The sequence below is a fragment of the Hippocampus guttulatus genome, chromosome 10, assembly GCF_054856545.1.
Source record: "Hippocampus guttulatus isolate MCC_2025c chromosome 10, RoL_Hgut_1.0, whole genome shotgun sequence".
NCBI classification, from domain to species: Eukaryota; Metazoa; Chordata; class Actinopteri; order Syngnathiformes; family Syngnathidae; genus Hippocampus; species Hippocampus guttulatus.
In genome coordinates, this window is record NC_141270.1 from 4625540 (window position 1) to 4645359 (window position 19820).

A 19820-nucleotide genomic window follows, 5' to 3' on the forward strand; every position below is an offset into this window, starting at 1 on the left:
AATATGAGGAGGTGATTAAACATTGATATGATTTCCCAAAATTTATAACAGCCCTCCAAGGGAAACCATAACTACAATGTGGCCCGCGACAAAAATGAGTTTGACACCCCTGCTGTACAGCAACGGTTTAATGTCTGGTCAGTTGGCTTATTGGGGTGTGGTGATGCTGCTGATGACATTGGTTGAGTCTGTTAGAGACTGATAGAGTTTGTGAGGCGTTTCTTGCATGCAAAAAGAGGCGCTAAACCACGCTGCTTCATCAGATCTCATATTGCAATCCCCTGCCGCACACTGAAACAAACCCTCAAATCCCTTTTTTTTCAGCTGCCAACACGTAACTAATCTGTGTCAACATATCAGCTGGCAGACGTGCGTGTGTCGCTCCTTCCTTATGCAATTTTTATTTTTATTTTTTGTGCAAATAAACTTCTCCACCGACAGTCCAACTTCAAACAGACACTTTGCCATTTTGACAAAGTAAGGTGCCGAAAGTACAGTTAAGTTTTTAAATAGAACCGGTTAAATTATCCCTTTCATGCACCCTGCAATCCGATAACACGATAAGATGTCCACTGTAGTAACCGCTGTCCCTGAAAGGGTTAAGTATGAATAACCTGAAAAATCCACTGAAGAGCGGTACCCAAGTATTTGTGCGCTTCTGTCATGCAGGCCTGCTGTTGTGCGGTGGTTGAAAATATACATGTGCTCATGTACAGACGCATGTCTGTATGCATGTGTGGCTTTCATCTACAAAACACAGTGCAAAGCCACTCTCGCAAAAGCATACTCACACTCGAAACACACTTACTATTGGCAGGGCTGCAATCTCTTCATTCTCGCTTCACTACAATCATGAAATCAGGAGCCTTTGTCTGGCAAAACTCTTCGGCTGAACTCCCATTGACACCTTGAACACGAGTGTCGTGTTCCCTCGTGGTTGGATTCTTTGTTTGCCACAATATTTGCAACCGTCTTGATGGTGGAGGTGGCAGATGCCCTCGCCGTGCTGAGAGGAGTTGTGTTGTGTTCCTGACTGATGCTGAGTCACGCATACCACCACAGCGCCTTGACTCACCACTTTCTTATTTTCTCCTTCTGTCGCAGGTGGTTCCAGAAAGTGAGTCGTTCAATGGCAAAGGGGAGGCTCAGATGGATGCCCCCCACACGGCGGCAGAGGAGGACGAGGAGGAGGAAGGCCATGTACGACATACAAAAACTCCTCCCGTCACCGACGCGCTTCGCCACAACCTGGACCTCGGCAGACGGCCGGCACTTATTCAGCGAGAGCTCGGGCTGCAGCTGGGCAACATTGCACTTCAACAACATGTACGCTCTTCTGTGAATTTCCACAACGGTTCCTCAGAAAACCCGACGAAACCTAACGGTGCTAACGTGACCGCCGGGTGTCACACTGACCTGAAGTCTGCATACCACAGGGCTATGATGGCCTCCGAGCCTCCACGGAGCATAGTCGACAGCATCCCCTCTCAGAACGGACCCAAGACTCCTCCGTATGACACGTCGGCCCCCCTGAAGAGGATCAAACTGGAGGAGGATGAAGAGGCAATCGCCGCACATTTTAGTGACCAAGAGGACGTCTGCGAAGACCCTCTGTCCACATTGGCGGCGGTGGTGTGTCTCTCTGTCACGGAGAGGCGAGGGCTGGAGGAGAAACTCTTCAGCTCACGTCCTTCTGCTTTTCGCTGCATCAAAACGGAGCCACCAGATTTGCACTTAATCAAGAAAGAATCCGAGGACTTGAGGAGTGACTTACTGAGGACTCCCCAGACTATCAAAAGTGAACCGCCTTCAAACGACCTGTTACCGAGCGTGCAGTCTTTGGCAGAGAAGAGGAATCTTAGTTTTGACCAGGCTATCGCCATTGAGGCCTTAACTCAACTGGCAGCTATACCTCACCGCACACCAGTGTTTATTGAAGACGAACGCAATGGCGAACCTCATGTTTCTGCGGCCACACCGCAAGCGACCTCAACGCAAGAAGCCAAACCCGCAGCGCCAATCCGCTACAACAAAGTCTCGGTCATTAGCTCACCGGTTCACCAGACATCAGTGATACACCCGCCTGTGGCCAGACAGGGTAACGTCATCCAGCGTTGTCAGGCCACGAAGCCGACCGACTTCACAGGAGACGGTAACGGGGTACCCTGCAGGAGGACGTACCAAGGCTTCGGTTCCCGTGTCATCAAGTCCGAATACAACAACTCGCATCCCGGCAGCGTGCAGCTCGGTAAAGACCGCGAGCGTCACTTTTGGGAGGACCGGGAGAGACCAAAGACGACGAGGAACCGAGACGAGGAGGAGGTGGCCGCCCAATTGGCCGACTTGGCCTTCATCATCCAGTCCCGCCAGAGCCAGCCGTCCGAGGGCAATCATATGAAGGGGACCCCCGTGTCGGCTATCAAATACAACTACCACTCGCAGTTATCCCCCGGTCAGAAAAAGACCCCCGTAAAGAAAGCGAAAACAACTCCTTCAAAGGCCAGGAAAAAGAAGATTAACGAGGGACCTCAGGAGGCAATCAACCGCAGGACCCCTCTCTCAAAACGCATGGCCAATGGAGATGCCTCCCATCGAAGCAGAGGAAAGAAAACCCCCCTGTCTGGGAAATCAGGTCTTGCCCATCGCAGGAATCTGTTTCTTCCTCAGGCTCAGATTGACCTGAAGAGATACCTGGCTGAAGCCCAGGAGGAAGCAAGGCAACTCATCCATCACAGCGCGCAGACTCACCAATACAGGACCAACGATGGCCAACCCTCTGAGAACCAGCTGTTGTCTTATCTGCACAATCCACTCCACCGCCACGATCCTGCCGCAGGACCAGGGCAGGAAAGGTGTTTGTTAACTCAGGTAGCGCAGCTCTACGAAGGGCTGCCGCACGGTGCTGAACCCGGGGCTGCTGACCTCGGCCTCGTCGCCTACCCCGGTCCCGCTAATGGCCTCTTGGGTGCTCGGCAGTCCCCGCCTCCAAGCCAGCAGAGCTACTACAAGCTGGAGAGGTCGGGGCCTGTCACTGTCTTGTCTACGTCTGCTGATGGAGACGCGGGCCAGTCGGCGGAGTCGACTCCATCCAAGCACAGCGTCAACAGCTTCCTGGAGTCGCCCATGGCTTTTCTGGACACCCCGACAAAGAATCTGCTCAACACACCCTCCAAAAAGCTGTCTGATCTTCCTTGCTGTCAATGTGTGGGTGAGTTGATGCGACCAGTGAGTTGATCCTTGAGTTTCTGCTTTCCTCCTCCTTCTTGGTGCACTTGTAATGGAGCTTTGCAATGCGCCTTTGCAGCATCATAAAAGTCCATTTAATAACCCAAAATGTTCAGGGTTGCAGTGTAGCTGAATTTCTCTTTAAATCCATCTTGTACCCTGTCAAGATGGATTTAAAGAGAAATTCTTTTTTATTCCCTGCAGACCAAATCAGTGAAAAGGAAGAAGGTCCTTACTACACTCACCTTGGAGCAGGACCCAGTGTTGCAGCCGTGAGGGAACTGATGGAGACCAGGTAAAGTACCTTCATTCACAAACTACTATTCAAAAGCCATTTGAGCATTTTTTTTCGATACCAACGTCCAAGTAGAAAAATTATCCCGCACAAGTAGAATGACCGTCTTATAAGTAATGTTTGTTCCACTACTATCTTTTGTTGGTGGAGCACTGACTCCATTTTCTTGATATCAAACTTAAGGCCCATGTACTCTTTGTACTTACTAGTCAGACAATTCATGGAAACGAGGCATTTTACATGAGCATTAATTCACAGCGTGCTAGTTTTCATTCATAATTCAGCGCATTCGTAAGAACTTGAATAAATGCTCAAACGGCTTGCCGTGAACCCATTTCAGCATTTATTCCCAGCGCACTGGTTTCATTCATAATTCAGTGCGCTCGTAAGAAATCAAATAAATGCTCAAGCAGTTTGCTGTCTTAATACTAGTGCAACTACTACCACTACTACAACAACAACTTCTACTTCTACTACTACTACTACTACTACTACTACTACTCCTACTACTACTCCGACTACTTCTCTGATCATTGTTATGACTTAGCTGGATGTGTGTGTGGGCGTGTTCACCGCCGAACATGCTGAGCGTGTCAAGTACGGGCTTGGTGGAATGCGGCAAGGTCACCGCCAAGGAGTCTTCCATTAAAAGGACGCATGCTCAGCATGTGCACCTGACACACACTTGACAACACACACAAACACGCACACACACACACGACATGTTGGGACAGGAAAACAGTGATGTAACCGACATGAGAGACTGTGTAAAACAGCAGTCTTCATTGGGTTAGGGGTGTCAAATGTGTTTTCGTTTCGCCCACGTCGTAGTTAGGGTTGTCCTCGGGACCAGACAGTGTATAGTGGTGAGACAGTAGCTTAGCTGCATTGAGTTTGTTTACAGAGGTATGTGGCTACAGCGCAAGGCAGTGAATTTAATTAAACAGAATGTAATGAATCAAACCTTTGGCCACCTAAGGGCAGTATAATACAGTCATGTAGAAATAAACAAAGACGAGTTTCACAGCAACTATAAGTGACTCAGTAAGCTGCAGTAATAATAGTTTTTCACACAGGATATAAAAAAAAATATGCCCGTGAGCATTGTGATACTGTTTGTCTGTCTACGTGTGTTGCTGCAGTCTGCGTTCAAATATCCAAGAGTTGTGACAGCGCCAGTTTTCAGTGGCTTTTTTGGGGGTCTCTTAACTTTTTTACCAGAGCTGTATGTTCTGTGTGGGAACCCTAATAATCAACCATGACAAATAATTCCTTCTGCATTTTTTATGAACATTTCTATGGCAAGTTTTGAACAGAAGGCAAACAATGATTTTTGCGGGCCACATAAAACAATGTGGGTGGCTGGATTGTGGCCCATGGGCCCCGTAGTTTGGCACTTAGGTGTACCGAGTGAAATACCAATTGGTCCTCTGCATATTTGTGTCACAGATATGGCGCTAAGGGAAATGCGGTGCGGTTGGAAGTTGTTGTCTACACTGGAAAAGAAGGAAAGAGCTCCCAGGGATGTCCAATTGCTAAATGGGTATGTGGCAAGCATGTGTAAATACTGTGTGTGTGTGTGTGTGTGTGTGTGTGTGTGTGTGCGTGTGCGTGTGCGTGTGTGTGTATGTGTGTGTGTATGTATACATTACATATGTATATACAGTATACAGTATTTATAATTTTATTTAATCCCATAAGGCAATAATAATGGCAGTTGTGTGTGTGTATACGATCACGTGACAGGTTGTCCGGCGAGGCAGCGAGGAGGAGAAGCTGCTGTGTTTAGTGCGGCAGCGGCCAGGGCACCACTGTGACACCGCCGTGCTGGTCATCCTCATCCTGGCCTGGGAGGGAATCCCGCGAGCGGTAGCGGACCACCTCTACCAAGAGCTCACAGAAACCCTCTTCAAATACGGCTCGCCCACCAGCCGACGCTGCGCCCTCAATGAAGAGTAAGCGCTTAAGCTACATTTAAACCATATGCGAAGGCGGAAGGCTTAATTTCATTTGCAATATAATCACGATTTGATCAAACACGATTTCCTTATTTGGCTGATAAATTGGAACGTGTGTGCTAATGGACGACCTGTCGTGTGAGCAACAATAGCAGTCTGATGTCTGCTGCACTTGTAAAATAAAATAAAAAAGTGTTGACGAGTCTGTGATATTTGCGCACAGGTGCTACAGAACGGGACATAACTTATTTATTGATCATTGATTGGCGTGTCCTCCGGATACAAAGTTTAAATGTGGCCTTCGACATCAGCCTTTCAGTCACCACTTTCTGCCCTGCTCCCCTTTTTCTTTCCCCTCCACAGTCGCACTTGCGCCTGTCAAGGTTTGGACCCGGATACTTGCGGAGCATCCTTCTCCTTCGGCTGCTCGTGGAGTATGTACTTCAATGGCTGCAAGTTTGCCCGCAGCAAAGTGCCACGCAAATTCCGCCTGCTTGGTGACTACCGGGAGCAGGTACGGGATTGTTGCCACGTCACTGCTGTCATAACCAAAACAATCACGATTATCGGTATTATCCCGATACTGCAGTAGTCAGAGTTCTGTCAACCCAAAAATCCCATTCATATTTGCCATGCAGTGATTCTCAAGTTTTGTACCACCTAAAAAAAATTTTTTATACGGTTTTAATAGCTCATCTTAATGACTTGCAGGAGGAGAAGGTAGAGAAAAACCTCCAGAGTCTTGCCACTGACCTTGCACCACTGTACAAATGCCTCGCTCCCGAAGCCTTCCAGAACCAGGTACGAAAACGGAAAACGTTTTTATTTCACATTTCCGACCCAGTTTTTACTCCCCCAGGCTTTCAGTATACTTGGGGTCAACTCCACCATGATCGATATTGTTTTCTTTTCATTTATTTGTAAATGATATTCATCCCACTACTCATCTTCTTGTCATCACCTCAACCCAAACGTTCCTGCATCTCTTTTCCAGGTGGAACAAGAGGAGAAAGGGGACTCCTGCCGGCTCGGCTGCAGGGAGGGGCGTCCGTTTTCAGGAGTCACGGCTTGCGTGGACTTTTGTGCGCATGCTCACAAGGACAACCACAACATGAATAACGGCAGCACTGTGGTAAGAGAGTTATTATGTACGCTGCAGCTGCTGTCTCCACTCCGTACCGGGCCACATAAAGAAAGCGGACAAAAAATATATTTTATTGATCATCAGAGTCTGAAAGAAGTTTTACTTTAAACAACAGGTCTGCTGTGGAAAAAAAAAAAAAAAAAAGGTTGGGCACCACTGTGACAAAAGATGCTACAAGTCCTTCCAAAGCTCGTTGTTTTGCTTGGTGACACTTCTCCTTGTTTTTCGTTCAGGTTTGCACTTTAACAAAGGAAGATAACCGCGCGGTTCGGAACATACCGGAAGACGAGCAGCTCCACGTTCTTCCGCTCTACAAGATCGCCGACAGGGATGAGTTTGGTCGTGTTGAAGGACAGTGGGGCAAGATCCAAACCGGTGCGCTCCAGGTTCTATCATCCTTCCCAAGAGAGGTAAGCAGATATTGAAAATGGCTTACGGCCATGGCCATGGCACGCATAACGCAATGAAATTGTGAATTTGACTCTTATTTATTTATTTTTTTTGTCTGTTTCTTGTCAGGTGCGTCTGCTAGCTGAGCCGGTGAAATCAGCCCGCAAGATGAGGCAAGAAGCTCGTTTGAAAGCTCAAGCTGAGAAGTTGGAGAAGAAGCTTGGTTTGATACCGCTCACTCCTGCTAAAGTGAAGCGAGAAACCCCGACCAAAGCTGGTAAGTCATTGATCAAGTGACAGATCGCTTTCACTTTGTACAGTGTGGAAGATTGATGAGCCCAAAACCGGTGAAGTGGAGAGAGGGACAAATTGTTAATTTCATGTGTTTACATTCTTAACTGTACAGCGGGGGAAAAAACTGAATAATTGATGCCCCTCTAAAAAAAGTTTGTTGTGTATTACCTCATTCACTGACAGCAGTTTATTGCCAGCCATTACAATTTTTCAACACCCACAGAATATTTTGTTCTGTGACACTGTTAGAACCAAACCCACCAAGAGTCGAAAGTCTTTGACCAGAAAAATGAATTTCTCGCTTTTTCTCTTTCGCATTTGATTGATTTTAGTAAAAACGTCGGTTTCTGACCAAAATGTGAAAAAACAAACAAGACCTTTATGAATAGAAACATGTCAAATGACCATGATGCTGATCCAGCGCATGGCTCAAGTCTAAATTTTTACATCTCCTCCAACCCTAACCATCAACATAAAATAAAACCCTGTCGGTGAAATGCTTTGTTGTTGTGTTTATGCATGATGTTACTTTGACAAGAAGATTTCAAATCTTAACATTCCTCCCGGCCTGCAGACAATTCCCGATGACACTGAGGCAGGTCCTAGTCAGTCAAGAGAGGATCTACCACTACTCAGCCACAGTAGAAAAAGGACTGCATGAGGAAGGAGAGGCAAATGGAATTCAGGAACAAGAAGCAGGGACAGAACGAGGAGAGACAGGAGGTGACACAGAGAGAGGAAGTAACGATGACATTTACAAGCCAAATCAACCTGACTCTAAAGAGCAACGCAGACAATATTATTGCTTATTTTGCTAAATCATCAGAATCATATGAAATAAGGCTCAAAAGTCATGAATAATAGCGCTTGACTTCCAGCTTTAAGACTTTGTGGGCGTGGGTGCTGAAGCTAACCTTTGCCTGTCAATCACTAGCTTGTTTGATTGCTAGCTCAGTGGCTCACAGTCAGGTGAACAGAATCAACAATTTTGTGTTTTTGTGCTGGTCTCGCTGGTGTCACCAACTACCAGCAGGGCAACAGCAGGATGCTGGTCTTGCTGGTGCCACGAATGACAAGAAGCAACGGCACAACAAAACAGCCAAGATTCAATCACCTTCACGTGACTGGTTAACTTGCTCTACCAACTGAGCCACAGCCACCCTTCGTAGCTGACGACAGGAGCAAGACCAACTGGTCACGAGCTATCACCGGCTCTTGGAGTGGGGCGGGGCAACAGCAACATGATGGGCAGCTGTGGCTCACTTTATAGAACAGGTTGCAAATTGACCGAAGGTTCAGCTGTTTGAATCTTGTTTTGTTTGCTGGTCTTGCTGGGGACACTAGCAAGATCATGCAGGCTTTTAAGCTTTTTAGCCTGCTCTAGTCTACTGTACGTTTTGTTTATCGATGACAAGAGAGCAGCGCATGCCGGAAACACGCGGCCAGTCAGTCTGTGTGTTCAAAGGCGCTGTGGCGAATTGCGGCAAATTCTAGGACGAATTGAATTTCACAGGCACTGTACAAAGGTGTGGGATCGACACTCTGTTCTCTCCGTTGAATGTGGACTTTGTTGGTTCCGGATCTGTTAAATTAGGGTTCCTCTTTAGAAACAAAAAATGAAAATGACTTTCAGTACAGTGTCTTTAATCCATTTGGGGGTTTTTTTACTTTCAAAACAGAGCAACATGCCCTTTACAACAAAATATCGCCTCGCCCTGCCAGCGTGGACCGGTGCCAGGCCAGCACTTACAGTCAAAACACCAGCAACTATCACCAACAGAGGGACCTCGTGTCCCCCACCCACCACCGCCACTCGTCCAGCTTCCCGTTCGGACCAAGCCGCTCGGTCCCGCCGTATCAGACCACCAACGACGTGGTGAACTGTTACCCCGGCGGCTACCCGTGTTCTTTTAAACGTGAGCCCGACGAGGCGCTCTCCCCGCCACGGAGACCCTCGACCAGCTGCAGCACCCCTCCATCCTCCTCCTTCTCCCCACGACCTACCTCCGAGGGCCTCTACAGCAGGCTGAACGGACTCCACGGCTTCGAAGAGGAAGTGAAGCAGGAGGAGGTGTGGTCGGACAGCGAGCACAACTTCCTGGACCACGACATCGGCGGCGTGGCGGTGGCGCCGGCGCACGGCTCCATCCTCATCGAGTGCGCGCGGCGGGAGCTGCACGCCACCACGCCCATCCTCAAACCCGACCGCCGCCACCCCACGCGCATCTCTCTGGTCTTCTACCAGCACAAGTCCCTCAACGAGCCAGGCCACGGGATGGCCATGTGGGATGCCAAGATGGCCAAGAGGGAGCGGGAGAGGGAGGAGGAGGAGGAAGAGGAGAGGTTGAGGATGGAGGAAGGCGGGAGTGAACGAGGAAGGCAGATGGAGGAGGGGGCGGGATCGGACGGGCAGGCCGCGTGGAAGGCCGGGGACGTCCCCACGCGGGAAACGTGGACGCTACCGAGGGACGGGGTCATCACCGTGTCCCCTTACGCCCTCACGCAAGTGACGGGTCCTTACAACAGCTGGACATAGTCAACACGCACACGCGCACACACACACACGCACACACACACGCACTGTGCTTATTTATGCCTTACCTCAATCAACTTGAGACTGCTTATCTTGTTTGTTTTTGGGGTTTTTTTTACCTGGTTTTAATCATGCTATTCTGATACCTGTCTATCGAAAGCCACTTGAGTATTTATTCAATATCCTTCATATTTATCTTCAAGTCTTTTGACGTGATGGTCCAACTCTGGCATACTAGTAGGACAACCACATGTAAAGTGAAGCAAATGAAATAAAATAATTTATTTTAAAAATAAATCCGTGCATTCGTAGAATGACTGTATCTTACTAGTCGTGTTTTTCCCTACTGCTACGACCAGTTTTTGGCCTTCTCGTATGGTATTGGCATATGAAGCATTATTTGATATACTTCATATCCATCTTAAGGTTGTAGTAAGCCAGAAGTGGGACTCGCAGTGGGAAAAAAACATTTCTAGTAAGACACAGTTATTCTACCAGTAAGGAAAAAAAGAGTACATGGGTACCTTAAGCTAGTGCACAGTTTTTCCTCACAAATAAACATGTAGTCGTGTTACTACTATGACAAAGTTGTCCAAGTGTTGTGCAGAAATGGCATACAGTCACGGAAGGCTGAATTGTCTTCCTACTTAGCTGGTAGGAAAAACAACAACAACCCTTGACTAGAAAGACAGTCATTGTTGGAGATAGAATGAATACTCAAACGGCTCGCCTTTGTGCTCCCTCGTCTTCCTCAGTAGGGAAGACTAAAATATTTGCCCCCCCCCTCCCATTTGTTTTAACTGTGAGTTTTATGTTTATAAAAGAGATGGTGCTTTGAAGCATTTTAAAATACGTTTTTTTTTCTTTTTTACTGGTTTTATATATACAATTTATATGGTATATATGTGTACACACGATAAAGAACAAGAAACGTGATTATTTATTTCTGATCATTTCTATTTAATTCCCGGTGTTAAGCCTGTTTACTGCAAGAGTCCTATGATAACCAGTTGCATCCGAATTAGAATGACAGTGGTACCTTGCTTTCGTTTCCGGTTCAGTGCCATTCTCACTGTACACACTATATCTCATGCCTCTATTTTACTACGGATGATCTCATGTAGCATAATGGCTTCACACATCTGCTTCTCTGGTTTCTGTTGTGAATGAAAAACATGATTTGTTGTCTGGAAGGTTGCTAAGAAGCACTTCCCCCCCCTCCCCCATTTTTTCCTCAAGCCTCACTTGAACACTTGTCCCAAACGTTAGGCCTAATTATGTTTGTGTGTCAATACTTTTTTTTAAACACTTAGCATTCAAAGTAATTTTAATTTACGTCAACAAAAAAGTGCTTATTATGAGCGGCACTTATTTTATGTATGTTCACTTTCTTGGAAATTTTGAATTATTGGAGTTGGAGTGATAGGATTTTGGAACCTTTTCTGACTCACTGTACATGTTATTGGTGCTTGTTAAAACCTCTATTTGTCACATAGGCCGACATATTGCCAATTCTTTTTTACTGTATTTGTATCCAAAAGGTGGGGTGCAAAGATACCGATTTCCACCATCTTATCCGATTTTTTAGATGTTGGACTTCACTTCAGCTTTTGTTGACGCCCATCATCCATTTAAAGGAGTTTTTGACAATTTCGTATTTCCTCCACAGCATCTGACAGAGTCTAAATAAGGTGATTTTATTTCATTTTAAAATCCAAAACGTCGTATTAAGGACTTGAGAGAAATAGCTGCACAAATGTCACACAACTTGTGATGTAACTGTCTTGGTGCTAATTAGGACAAGTTAGTTCACTGACTCAACCTGGTTTTATACTTATTACGGATGGTGCTCTTTCTAAAATGGAAAAAAGTAAAAATATGTTGGGAGTCTACACAAACGTAGTTTTGATGCTGTTGTGACACACATTTGATCATGGTGTATTTTTAATGTTAAATGCAAATCATAGTCCAGTTCCAATGTCTTCCGAAACAACAAAAACACAATGAAATGAATGTAAGCATGTTTGGAATCAGTTGATTTACCAGTAACCCCATTTAAAAAAAAACATGTTATATCAGCTCACATCACAAAATGACAAGAAAGGGTTTTTTTTCATCAACCACAAGCTATCACCAGCATTAAAAAAACTTAGGGGAGAAGAAACGTTTTACTAGTTTAAATGCTGTGTAAATATGTATGTGAGCTATATTGTTTTTACTGTACTGTGCGTAGACATGGATGCTCTTGCTTATTTTGCAAAAGAATTACTGTGTGTGGCAAAAATATATATATAATTATCCATTTTAGACTTGAGAAGAGACTAAATTTTGCATTTCTTTTTTGGATGTCTGATCTCTTTTGGGATTGTGAAATAAAGTCATATTTATATTTTGGACTCAATCATAATATTCTGTTTATGGTTTGTCACATTTTTAAGCAACTGCATTTATAAGCAACTGTATCATAAACGCTCTACTTTGATTTTGTTCCGTAAGGATCTGTTTTATAGCCCACTCTTAACGTTTATTCCCACAAAACAATGCAGTGCTTGATGTACAGTACTATATTAACATTTGACTTCATGCTGTGGACTTTGTTCTCCTGGTGTGTCAGGATGAGTCACTCTCTTAATTTTGATGCACTGTGATTCTAGAACCAATGATGAGATTGACTTTAACCTTTAAAAATATTATGGATACATATATACAAAATTATGTAATTAAAAGAGATATTTTAAAGAAATTACAATACGTCATTTTGAAATTGTGTCAAACTGATTAGATTGATATCTTACTATCAAATTAATATTTTGATTTACAAAATAAAAACAAAACAGTATTGGACACAAGGTTTGATAATACCCATTTTTAAATTATATAGGCATTCAATTTTACTTAATACGGCAGGTGGCAGTAATTTATTTAATTTAATGCGGCAATAAACTGGTGCCTAACGGCCATATCTAGGTTTTCGATTTATATAGACCAAGGTACCAGTTTGTTTTTCAAATTAATGATATAATTACATTAGCTCACAATAAAAAACATTATAAACATGATCATTAGGCTCTAATAAATATAATTATATATTTCTTTACTGTTTAAGTGGCATTTGCGCAGGTTAATCTTATATGATATAATAATGTGGAGCTATTCACCGATGTTTGGGCGGTAAAGGCTTCCGTACGCGAGTGGCTACGGTGTGACGCAGCGGGTTTAACGGGCAGACAATTTCTACTGTCAAGATGGCGACGTCGGAACCGGTAAGTGGAGCAAGTGCTAACTCAGAAATTCCCCTCCCCTAAAAATAACTACATTTCCTCTGTGTTTGACCACTTTGTAATTTAGGATCACACAGTGGGAATGGCTTCGAGTATATTCAAAGACGTTGGTCGCAAAGGGCGTCTTTTGGCGTGGATAGCTGTTAGCAGCATTTAGCATCCAGCCAGTGGCTTACTTTGTCGGCAGGGAAGAGAGGCTTGGCTGGTTGGGCGTCGCATCATTCAAACTCCATTCAGTGACTTGTTAGGATGAAATAAACGCACACAGTAGGCTTACCTGTTCAAAATGTTAATGCTTCTACTTTTTCTTGGCAACTTAAATAAGATTTAACTGAACGTCGTCTTAAATCGTTTATTCAATTGTGACACGTGTGTGAATATGTAAGCTTGGCGCTAGGTTAGCCTTAATGCTAGCACTGATGGCTAATTAAATAATCATTAACGACAAAGAAAATTGCCGCAACGTTAACAGTCGTGGCTTTCGCGAACGTATATTTCTGGAATTGTCCGGTGTAGAGTAGCCAGTGTTGTAGATCATTTCGAATCAGCTGTAAAGTAGTTGATTCTGCTGACTGTTCTCCTGTGGTGATTTTGGGTTTGGGCACTTTCGTTTGATTAGTTCCTCATTTCGACCTTTCAGTGGTCTTTAAAGTTACACGTTGACATTTAAGGCGAGGAACGTGGAGAATAAAGCTGAGTTACCACTCGAGGAAAGTCAACGCACCTTGAATAGTTATCTTGAAATGAATACTTTAGTGTTTTTTAATCAAGAAAACTAGCACTGTGTCGTACTAGTGACATCCAACTTTAAAGGGGCATTCTAGTGGAGTAAGGTTGACTAGTCTGTCAACACCTCACATACAGTGAACCCTTTCTATTTTCAATGCAGGACCTGATGACAACGTACGCCATCTTTATACTTGGTTACAAGTTGTTGCTTGAAATCTAGAATGTTTCTCTTCTTGATCAAAAGTGTATTTTTCAACCAAATTGTTACATGAAAAATTTGGTCAGAAGGTGGGAGTTTACTTGATGAGGCTACAAAGAAGTGATTACTACACTCTTTTTAATCAACACTCACCAATGTATTTTTTTCCTTTTGTTTCCATGCAGAAGACACCCGAAACTGACGAGCAGCAATCCGACAGCCAAGTCACAAACCAGGAACAATACATCAAACATCCTTTGCAAAACAGGTGAGAATGAAAACATGTGAGAAGCAACCCCAATAAAGCTCATATTTTCATGACCATCCGGCGCACTGTACTAAAAAGCGTAGTGTCAGTTACAGGTTAGATTCCTGCATTTAACACATACACAAGACGCATTGTATTATTTGACGCGGGCATAAACATAAAATGTAACACAAACACAAAACGTAAAAATGACGAAAGTGAGCAGCACCTCGTTCGTCCTTGTTGGGCTGGATGTGTTTGTCGGCAATCCATTTTTTGTGTTTCAAATGTATTTAAGTATGTCCCACATCACTTGCCGTAGCCTAAGCGGGTATGTCAGAATGTGGGAATTGGTAGCGAGAGCAGTCGATAATGGAAGCCAAGTCAGGCTGGCAGAGCGGCAGAATAAAGGATTAAAATCTCCAAGAAAGCATCTTTATTGAATGTAACGCAGAACATTGCACTTTTCACTGCAGTAGTAGCAGAAGATGGCCAGGTTTGCTTTGCAATTGGACGGATGTTGCTGCGCCACGGGCGTTCTTACCCGGATGGAGAGATGGTGCCGTTTCATAAAACGAAAGCACCAAGGCACCATCGATTAGTGGATCTTGAGTTCTCTCGCGGCTGCTCGATTCCCATGGTGGTCCTCTGCGAAATCGACAGCTTGCACTTTAAACTGTGCTTCGTTAGCGTGTCCCTTCGTAGGTGCCATTTTAGGGATGTAAATGCAAGTGCTATGCTATCGTCCGCATGCTGTTCTATCCGCCTCTATAGAAGCAGCTTGTCAACACAACATCAATCAAGCAGAACCCTCAACAAAGTCACGCAACAGCATTCACAGATTTTGGAACTCGGTGCATACAAAAGGCGGCCCCGCATTATTAAGCGCCCCGTCCATTTGGGAGAAATTTTTAAAGACTTTTATGTGTCCATTTCGGTCGTGAAAATACGGCAGTCGAAGCTTTTTCGATGGCAAGCGTGTTGCTTTCAAAGACACATCAGAATATTAGACATATATATTCTGGGTGCAGCATTATCAAAAGCGGCTGGCATGCTTATTGATTGATTGATATTTATTTTTTTCATCATGATCGTCTAAACGCCTGGTCCATTGTTGCAGGGTGTACACAAACAGGCATCTGTCGACCCTATCACTGTTGACGGCTTGGCTGCAGGGTGTGTGGGGGGGGTGTGGGTGGCCGGGCAGTCCGGTAGTGTCGGTGGGTGGGATGAATGTTGCAAGGGGAGTCACGGAGTTCAGCTGATGGCCCCACGTTGCCCCCGCTGGCCCCGCCCACTCTCCCAAACAAATGAAAGAATCACCTCAGTGGCCGTAAACAAAGGCCGCGCTTGTTTGCTGCGCTTTTCACTCTTGCCGGGCATTTGTATGCGTTCTGGCAGCATTGTCGTCTTGCGACCCGTCCCCTGTTTATCGCTCTCGTCAGCTGCCCATGGGGCTTGGGAACAACACTGGCCAATGCCAATGTTGAAGGCGTGAGACGTTGTCGCGTTGACTCTAAGAGAGCGTGTCCGCCCATTAGGTCCTTCATTAATTCATTCAAAAGTTATTTGCCACAAGTGTGTGAAAGCTGACTGTTTGTTGTTGTTCCCCCCTCTTCCCCCCACGTCTCAGATGGGCCCTGTGGTATTTCAAAAATGACAAAAGCAAAAGCTGGACGGAAAACTTACGTCTCATTTCCAAGTTTGACACAGTGGAGGACTTCTGGGCGTGAGTATTCTTTTCCTGTGCACTCAAATCAGCTTTTCCATCGCTGCTCCTCCCTGAAATTGGACGTCATGGTGTTCCCATGCTAGAACACGTTTCATTCATTCTTTAATTTGGGAAAATGATCCAATCCCCATGACCAAAAAGAAAAATAATAATAACTTTAGGATTTATTTGTTTGACCTAAATTGTTCTTTCTTTGTTGTGCTTATCCACTCAGATAAAGGAAAATGAAGCAAACTTGTATACAAATGTATTAAATATACATCCTGATCTCCAATTAGTAACATCACATATATCGTAATCTCTCATGTATAAAATGCTTTTTTTTTCCTCCCCTAAAATCTTCATTAAAAATCTTAGGTTTGTGTTATACTTGTGTAGGGACAATGAAAATTAGTTTTCACGTTATATAAAAATATCCCGGTACATGGGGGTTGTGAAAAAGTACACAAAGGCAAACGCGACAATTTTTTTTTTCATAGACATTAAAAGTGTGATTTTTTTAAATTTTTTTTTCCAAGAATGTGAGAGGAGTAAAAGTGTCTTGGGTTCACTGCAAATTAGCTCGTGCAGGTCTTGGTCATCCATCATCATGCTGTGAGTCGTCACCAGTGGCAACTGAAAGCTTTTACTGTTCAACAAAAGAGCAACACCGCCCCAAAAGCTGCTTTAGATCCGTTACGGCGCTACCAGTTTCCAACAGAATATTCTGCGGATGTGTGGCTGTTTGTAAATGAATCACTGAGCAGCCCAAAAAAATAATAGCAGCGCACGCAACCCCCCGGTAGAAGAACTCTAATCTCATGCAAGCCGAAATGCCGCCTTCCTAAACATTTCCCACAGCAAATAATAGCAATCGAAAGACTGTGTTCCACCCTAAAATAGTTTCAGAACCGGATACGACCAATTCTCCGTCATATTTTAGCACTGTCTGGACACACAGGTTTGTCCAAGATTGCCTCTCATCTGACTGCCGTCGTTTTTCTCTTAGCCCAGGAAGTTGTCAGTCAGTCAGACTTGGTCCGCGAATGAAACAGGAACAACGCTGCCGACCAAAAACAGAAACACGTCTAATTAAGTCGGTATTGAGCAGCTCAGCAGAGAATACGCAGAAATCAGTTCATGATTGTACAAGTGGTACCTTGACTTGGTCAATTTCATTCCAGAGCTCCCATCAAAGAGCATTTTTCCCTTTTCTGAGGCTTTTTTTTTTGGCTCCTTCCAGACTATACAACCACATACAGCAGCCCAGCAAGCTCATCTATGGCTGTGATTATTGCTTATTCAAGGTACTCACCTCCTACCAAACAAAGCCCGCAAATCTGCCGCTTTTGCGACTGACGCGCGTGTGCGAACGTTGCAGGACGGCATCAAGCCCATGTGGGAGGACGACCGCAACAAACTGGGGGGACGCTGGCTGATGACACTCAATAAAGTCCAGCGGCACAACGACCTCGACCGCTACTGGATGGAGACGGTGAGTGGGCGCACCGAGCGCCGTTTGGTATTTCCCGACATTTAGGCACAGTGTTAATCCTGTGCATGAAGTTGAGGAACTGACAACTCGAGGCCCCACTGGGCGCGCTGACGTATGTGCCATGTGTGTTTATGACGGCGCGTGCGTTTCCGCAGCTCCTGTGTTTGGTGGGCGAGTCGTTTGACGAGGCGAGCGATGACGTGTGCGGAGCCGTGGTCAACGTCAGGCACAAAGCGGACAAAATATCCATCTGGACCAGCAACTGCCAAAACCGGGAGGCCATCATGAAGATCGGGTGAGCTCCTTGTTTTGGTTTCTTTCACACTCGCGTCAGCTACACGTGCGTCTCGATCAGAGGTTATTAGAGGTCACGAAAACCAGGAAAATGAAACTTCCAAAAAACATTTTTGTAAATAAAATGAAAATGACGATAAGTGGCTGAAACTACATTTTAAGTCTGTTCAACTAAATAAAACCAGTGAAAATATATTTTTTGGTCTTTGTGAATTAATTTCATGCATGAGTGTTCGGGCGGGGGTGGTTCAATTTTTTATTTTTTTTAAATTTATATTTTATTTTTTGAAAACCGTGATGTTGTTCCAGCTAGTTCTCCCCCCCCCCCCCATCCCCTCTTATAGAATTTTTTTCCCCAATATTCGTTTTCTTTATTTTGTGGGCTTTCAGTAACCATAATAACCGTGACGTCATCACAAATTGGTCAACAAATAGGCGCCCCAGCAGTCTACACAAACGGTATGAAGTCATTAGACTTGGACGACGTCGATTTATTTGTCGCCACTGCGTGGGCGGTTTCCTCCCACGTTCCAAAAAAAACATGCATGGCAGGCTAATTGAACACTCTAAATTGTCCCTAGGTGTGAGTGTGCGCGTGCATGGTTGTTCGTCTCTGTGTGCCCTGCGATTGGCTGGCAACTGGTTCAGGGTGTCCCCCGCCTACTGCCCGAAGATGGCTGGGATAGGCTCCAGCACCCCCCGCGACCCTAGTGAGGATTAAGCGGTTCGGAAAATGGATGGATGGATGCGTGGGCAGCGATGCAGAAAGATCATTTTGCCATCAACACCGTCAATGAACTAAACCGACCACCACCAAGCTGTCACCAGAGGGCGCCAAAGTAATATTTGGACACCGCACCTCCCAAAAAAACGTGAAAGACAATTCCTTACTTGCCTCGTCTATATTCTACATTTTATGTTTGTTTTATTGATTAGAAATGCATTAAGGCTTAATCAAATGTTGCCGGTTGCTTGTTTTGTTTCATTTCTTTTAAACACACTAATGGGAAAATAAGGTGACCCCAAGACAGAGGCCTCAGCCTAATTGTTCAATTTTCTCTCCTTTGGCAGGGAAACCTACAAGGACCTTCTGAGCATCCCCAGCAAAGCCATGCTGGGCTACCAATCACACGACGACACGTCCAGCAAAAGCGGCTCCACCACTAAGAACATGTACTCCATTTGAAAAGGCCCTCACCGTCGCCACGCCGACCGCCCACGTTCAGATTTTAACAACAATTGCAAGCCCAAACCGTCATCATGTTAACATTTTGAGTTGGAGTGAACTACGATATAGTGGTGTTACCTTTCACTGAAAAACAAACAAATACACTGCTGCTCAATTTCAGTGTGTTCTGATTTGCAACAGAGCAAAAAAATAAATAACAGATGGGAAAACGGTATGCACCTGAAATGGTTGAAGAGCAGTTTTAACTTGATTTATTCCCTCAAGTGTTATACAATAAGCGGACAGGCCATCTTGAATAATCTACAATATGTTTGGTTTATGAAAAAAATAAAACGCAACTGTCGCCACGCTCCCCAGTGGTTTGGATTTTTAAGGCCACTTATTATTTCAGCTATGCTGGAATTGTGGATTATCGCTAGTAGTATTTGTTTTCTTTTGTTTCCTCCCTTTTGCCCTCTTTACATTTATTTATAATGTATGCCTTGCAGTTGACAGCGAATGACTTTTTTTTTTTGTTAAGGATGAAAATCTGGACTACTGCATTCTTGGAGGACATTTTTTACAGTGTACCATACAGTAAAGATAATGACCCAATTTGTGTGTGTGTGTGTGATTTTCACTGTTCTCTCGCTAACAAATTGTAGATAATGACACTTGCTATCTCTCTTTATTTCTCTCTCGATGCAACCTGAAAAAAATATTGTGAATGATCTTTTTTCCCCCCTTTGCATAGTGTATCTTTATCTGTTCTCCCAGGATGTATATTACCTTCTTTCAAGTAAAGGTGAAATGCTTTGCATTAAAGAAAAAAACACATGCTGTCCTGTGTTGTCTAT

At 44.6% G+C, this 19820-nt stretch overlaps 2 protein-coding genes across 2 annotated transcripts in view; both read left to right on the plus strand.

Annotated features, from left to right (window-relative positions):
• The window catches only part of tet1 (tet methylcytosine dioxygenase 1), a 32876-nt gene extending 20648 nt beyond the window's left edge, over positions 1 to 12228 (plus strand). Inside the window, exons 3-12 of the mRNA XM_086121721.1 lie at positions 1105 to 3208; positions 3430 to 3520; positions 4970 to 5063; positions 5267 to 5475; positions 5842 to 5992; positions 6190 to 6279; positions 6473 to 6610; positions 6856 to 7032; positions 7142 to 7289; positions 8986 to 12228. Coding sequence (XP_085977847.1) covers positions 1105 to 3208; positions 3430 to 3520; positions 4970 to 5063; positions 5267 to 5475; positions 5842 to 5992; positions 6190 to 6279; positions 6473 to 6610; positions 6856 to 7032; positions 7142 to 7289; positions 8986 to 9842 — 4059 coding nt within the window. The 3' untranslated portion in view covers positions 9843 to 12228. The remainder of the gene's footprint in view (positions 1 to 1104; positions 3209 to 3429; positions 3521 to 4969; positions 5064 to 5266; positions 5476 to 5841; positions 5993 to 6189; positions 6280 to 6472; positions 6611 to 6855; positions 7033 to 7141; positions 7290 to 8985) is intronic.
• An 806-nt stretch (positions 12229 to 13034) lies between these two features.
• eif4e1c (eukaryotic translation initiation factor 4E family member 1c) lies at positions 13035 to 19800 on the plus strand. Its single transcript, XM_086122690.1, has 7 exons — positions 13035 to 13102; positions 14234 to 14316; positions 15929 to 16024; positions 17250 to 17313; positions 17388 to 17501; positions 17657 to 17796; positions 18867 to 19800. Exons 1-7 carry the CDS (start codon positions 13085 to 13087, stop codon positions 18979 to 18981), a joined length of 630 nt encoding a protein of 209 aa, XP_085978816.1. The 5' UTR covers positions 13035 to 13084; the 3' UTR covers positions 18982 to 19800.
• Positions 19801 to 19820: the final 20 nt, after the last annotated feature.

Coding starts and splice junctions, on each gene's coding strand:
- eif4e1c (XM_086122690.1), top strand. Junction 14,317..15,928: donor AAACATCCTTTGCAAAACAG/GTGAGAATGAAA, acceptor CCCACGTCTCAG/ATGGGCCCTGTGGTATTTCA. Junction 17,314..17,387: donor GTGATTATTGCTTATTCAAG/GTACTCACCTCC, acceptor CGAACGTTGCAG/GACGGCATCAAGCCCATGTG.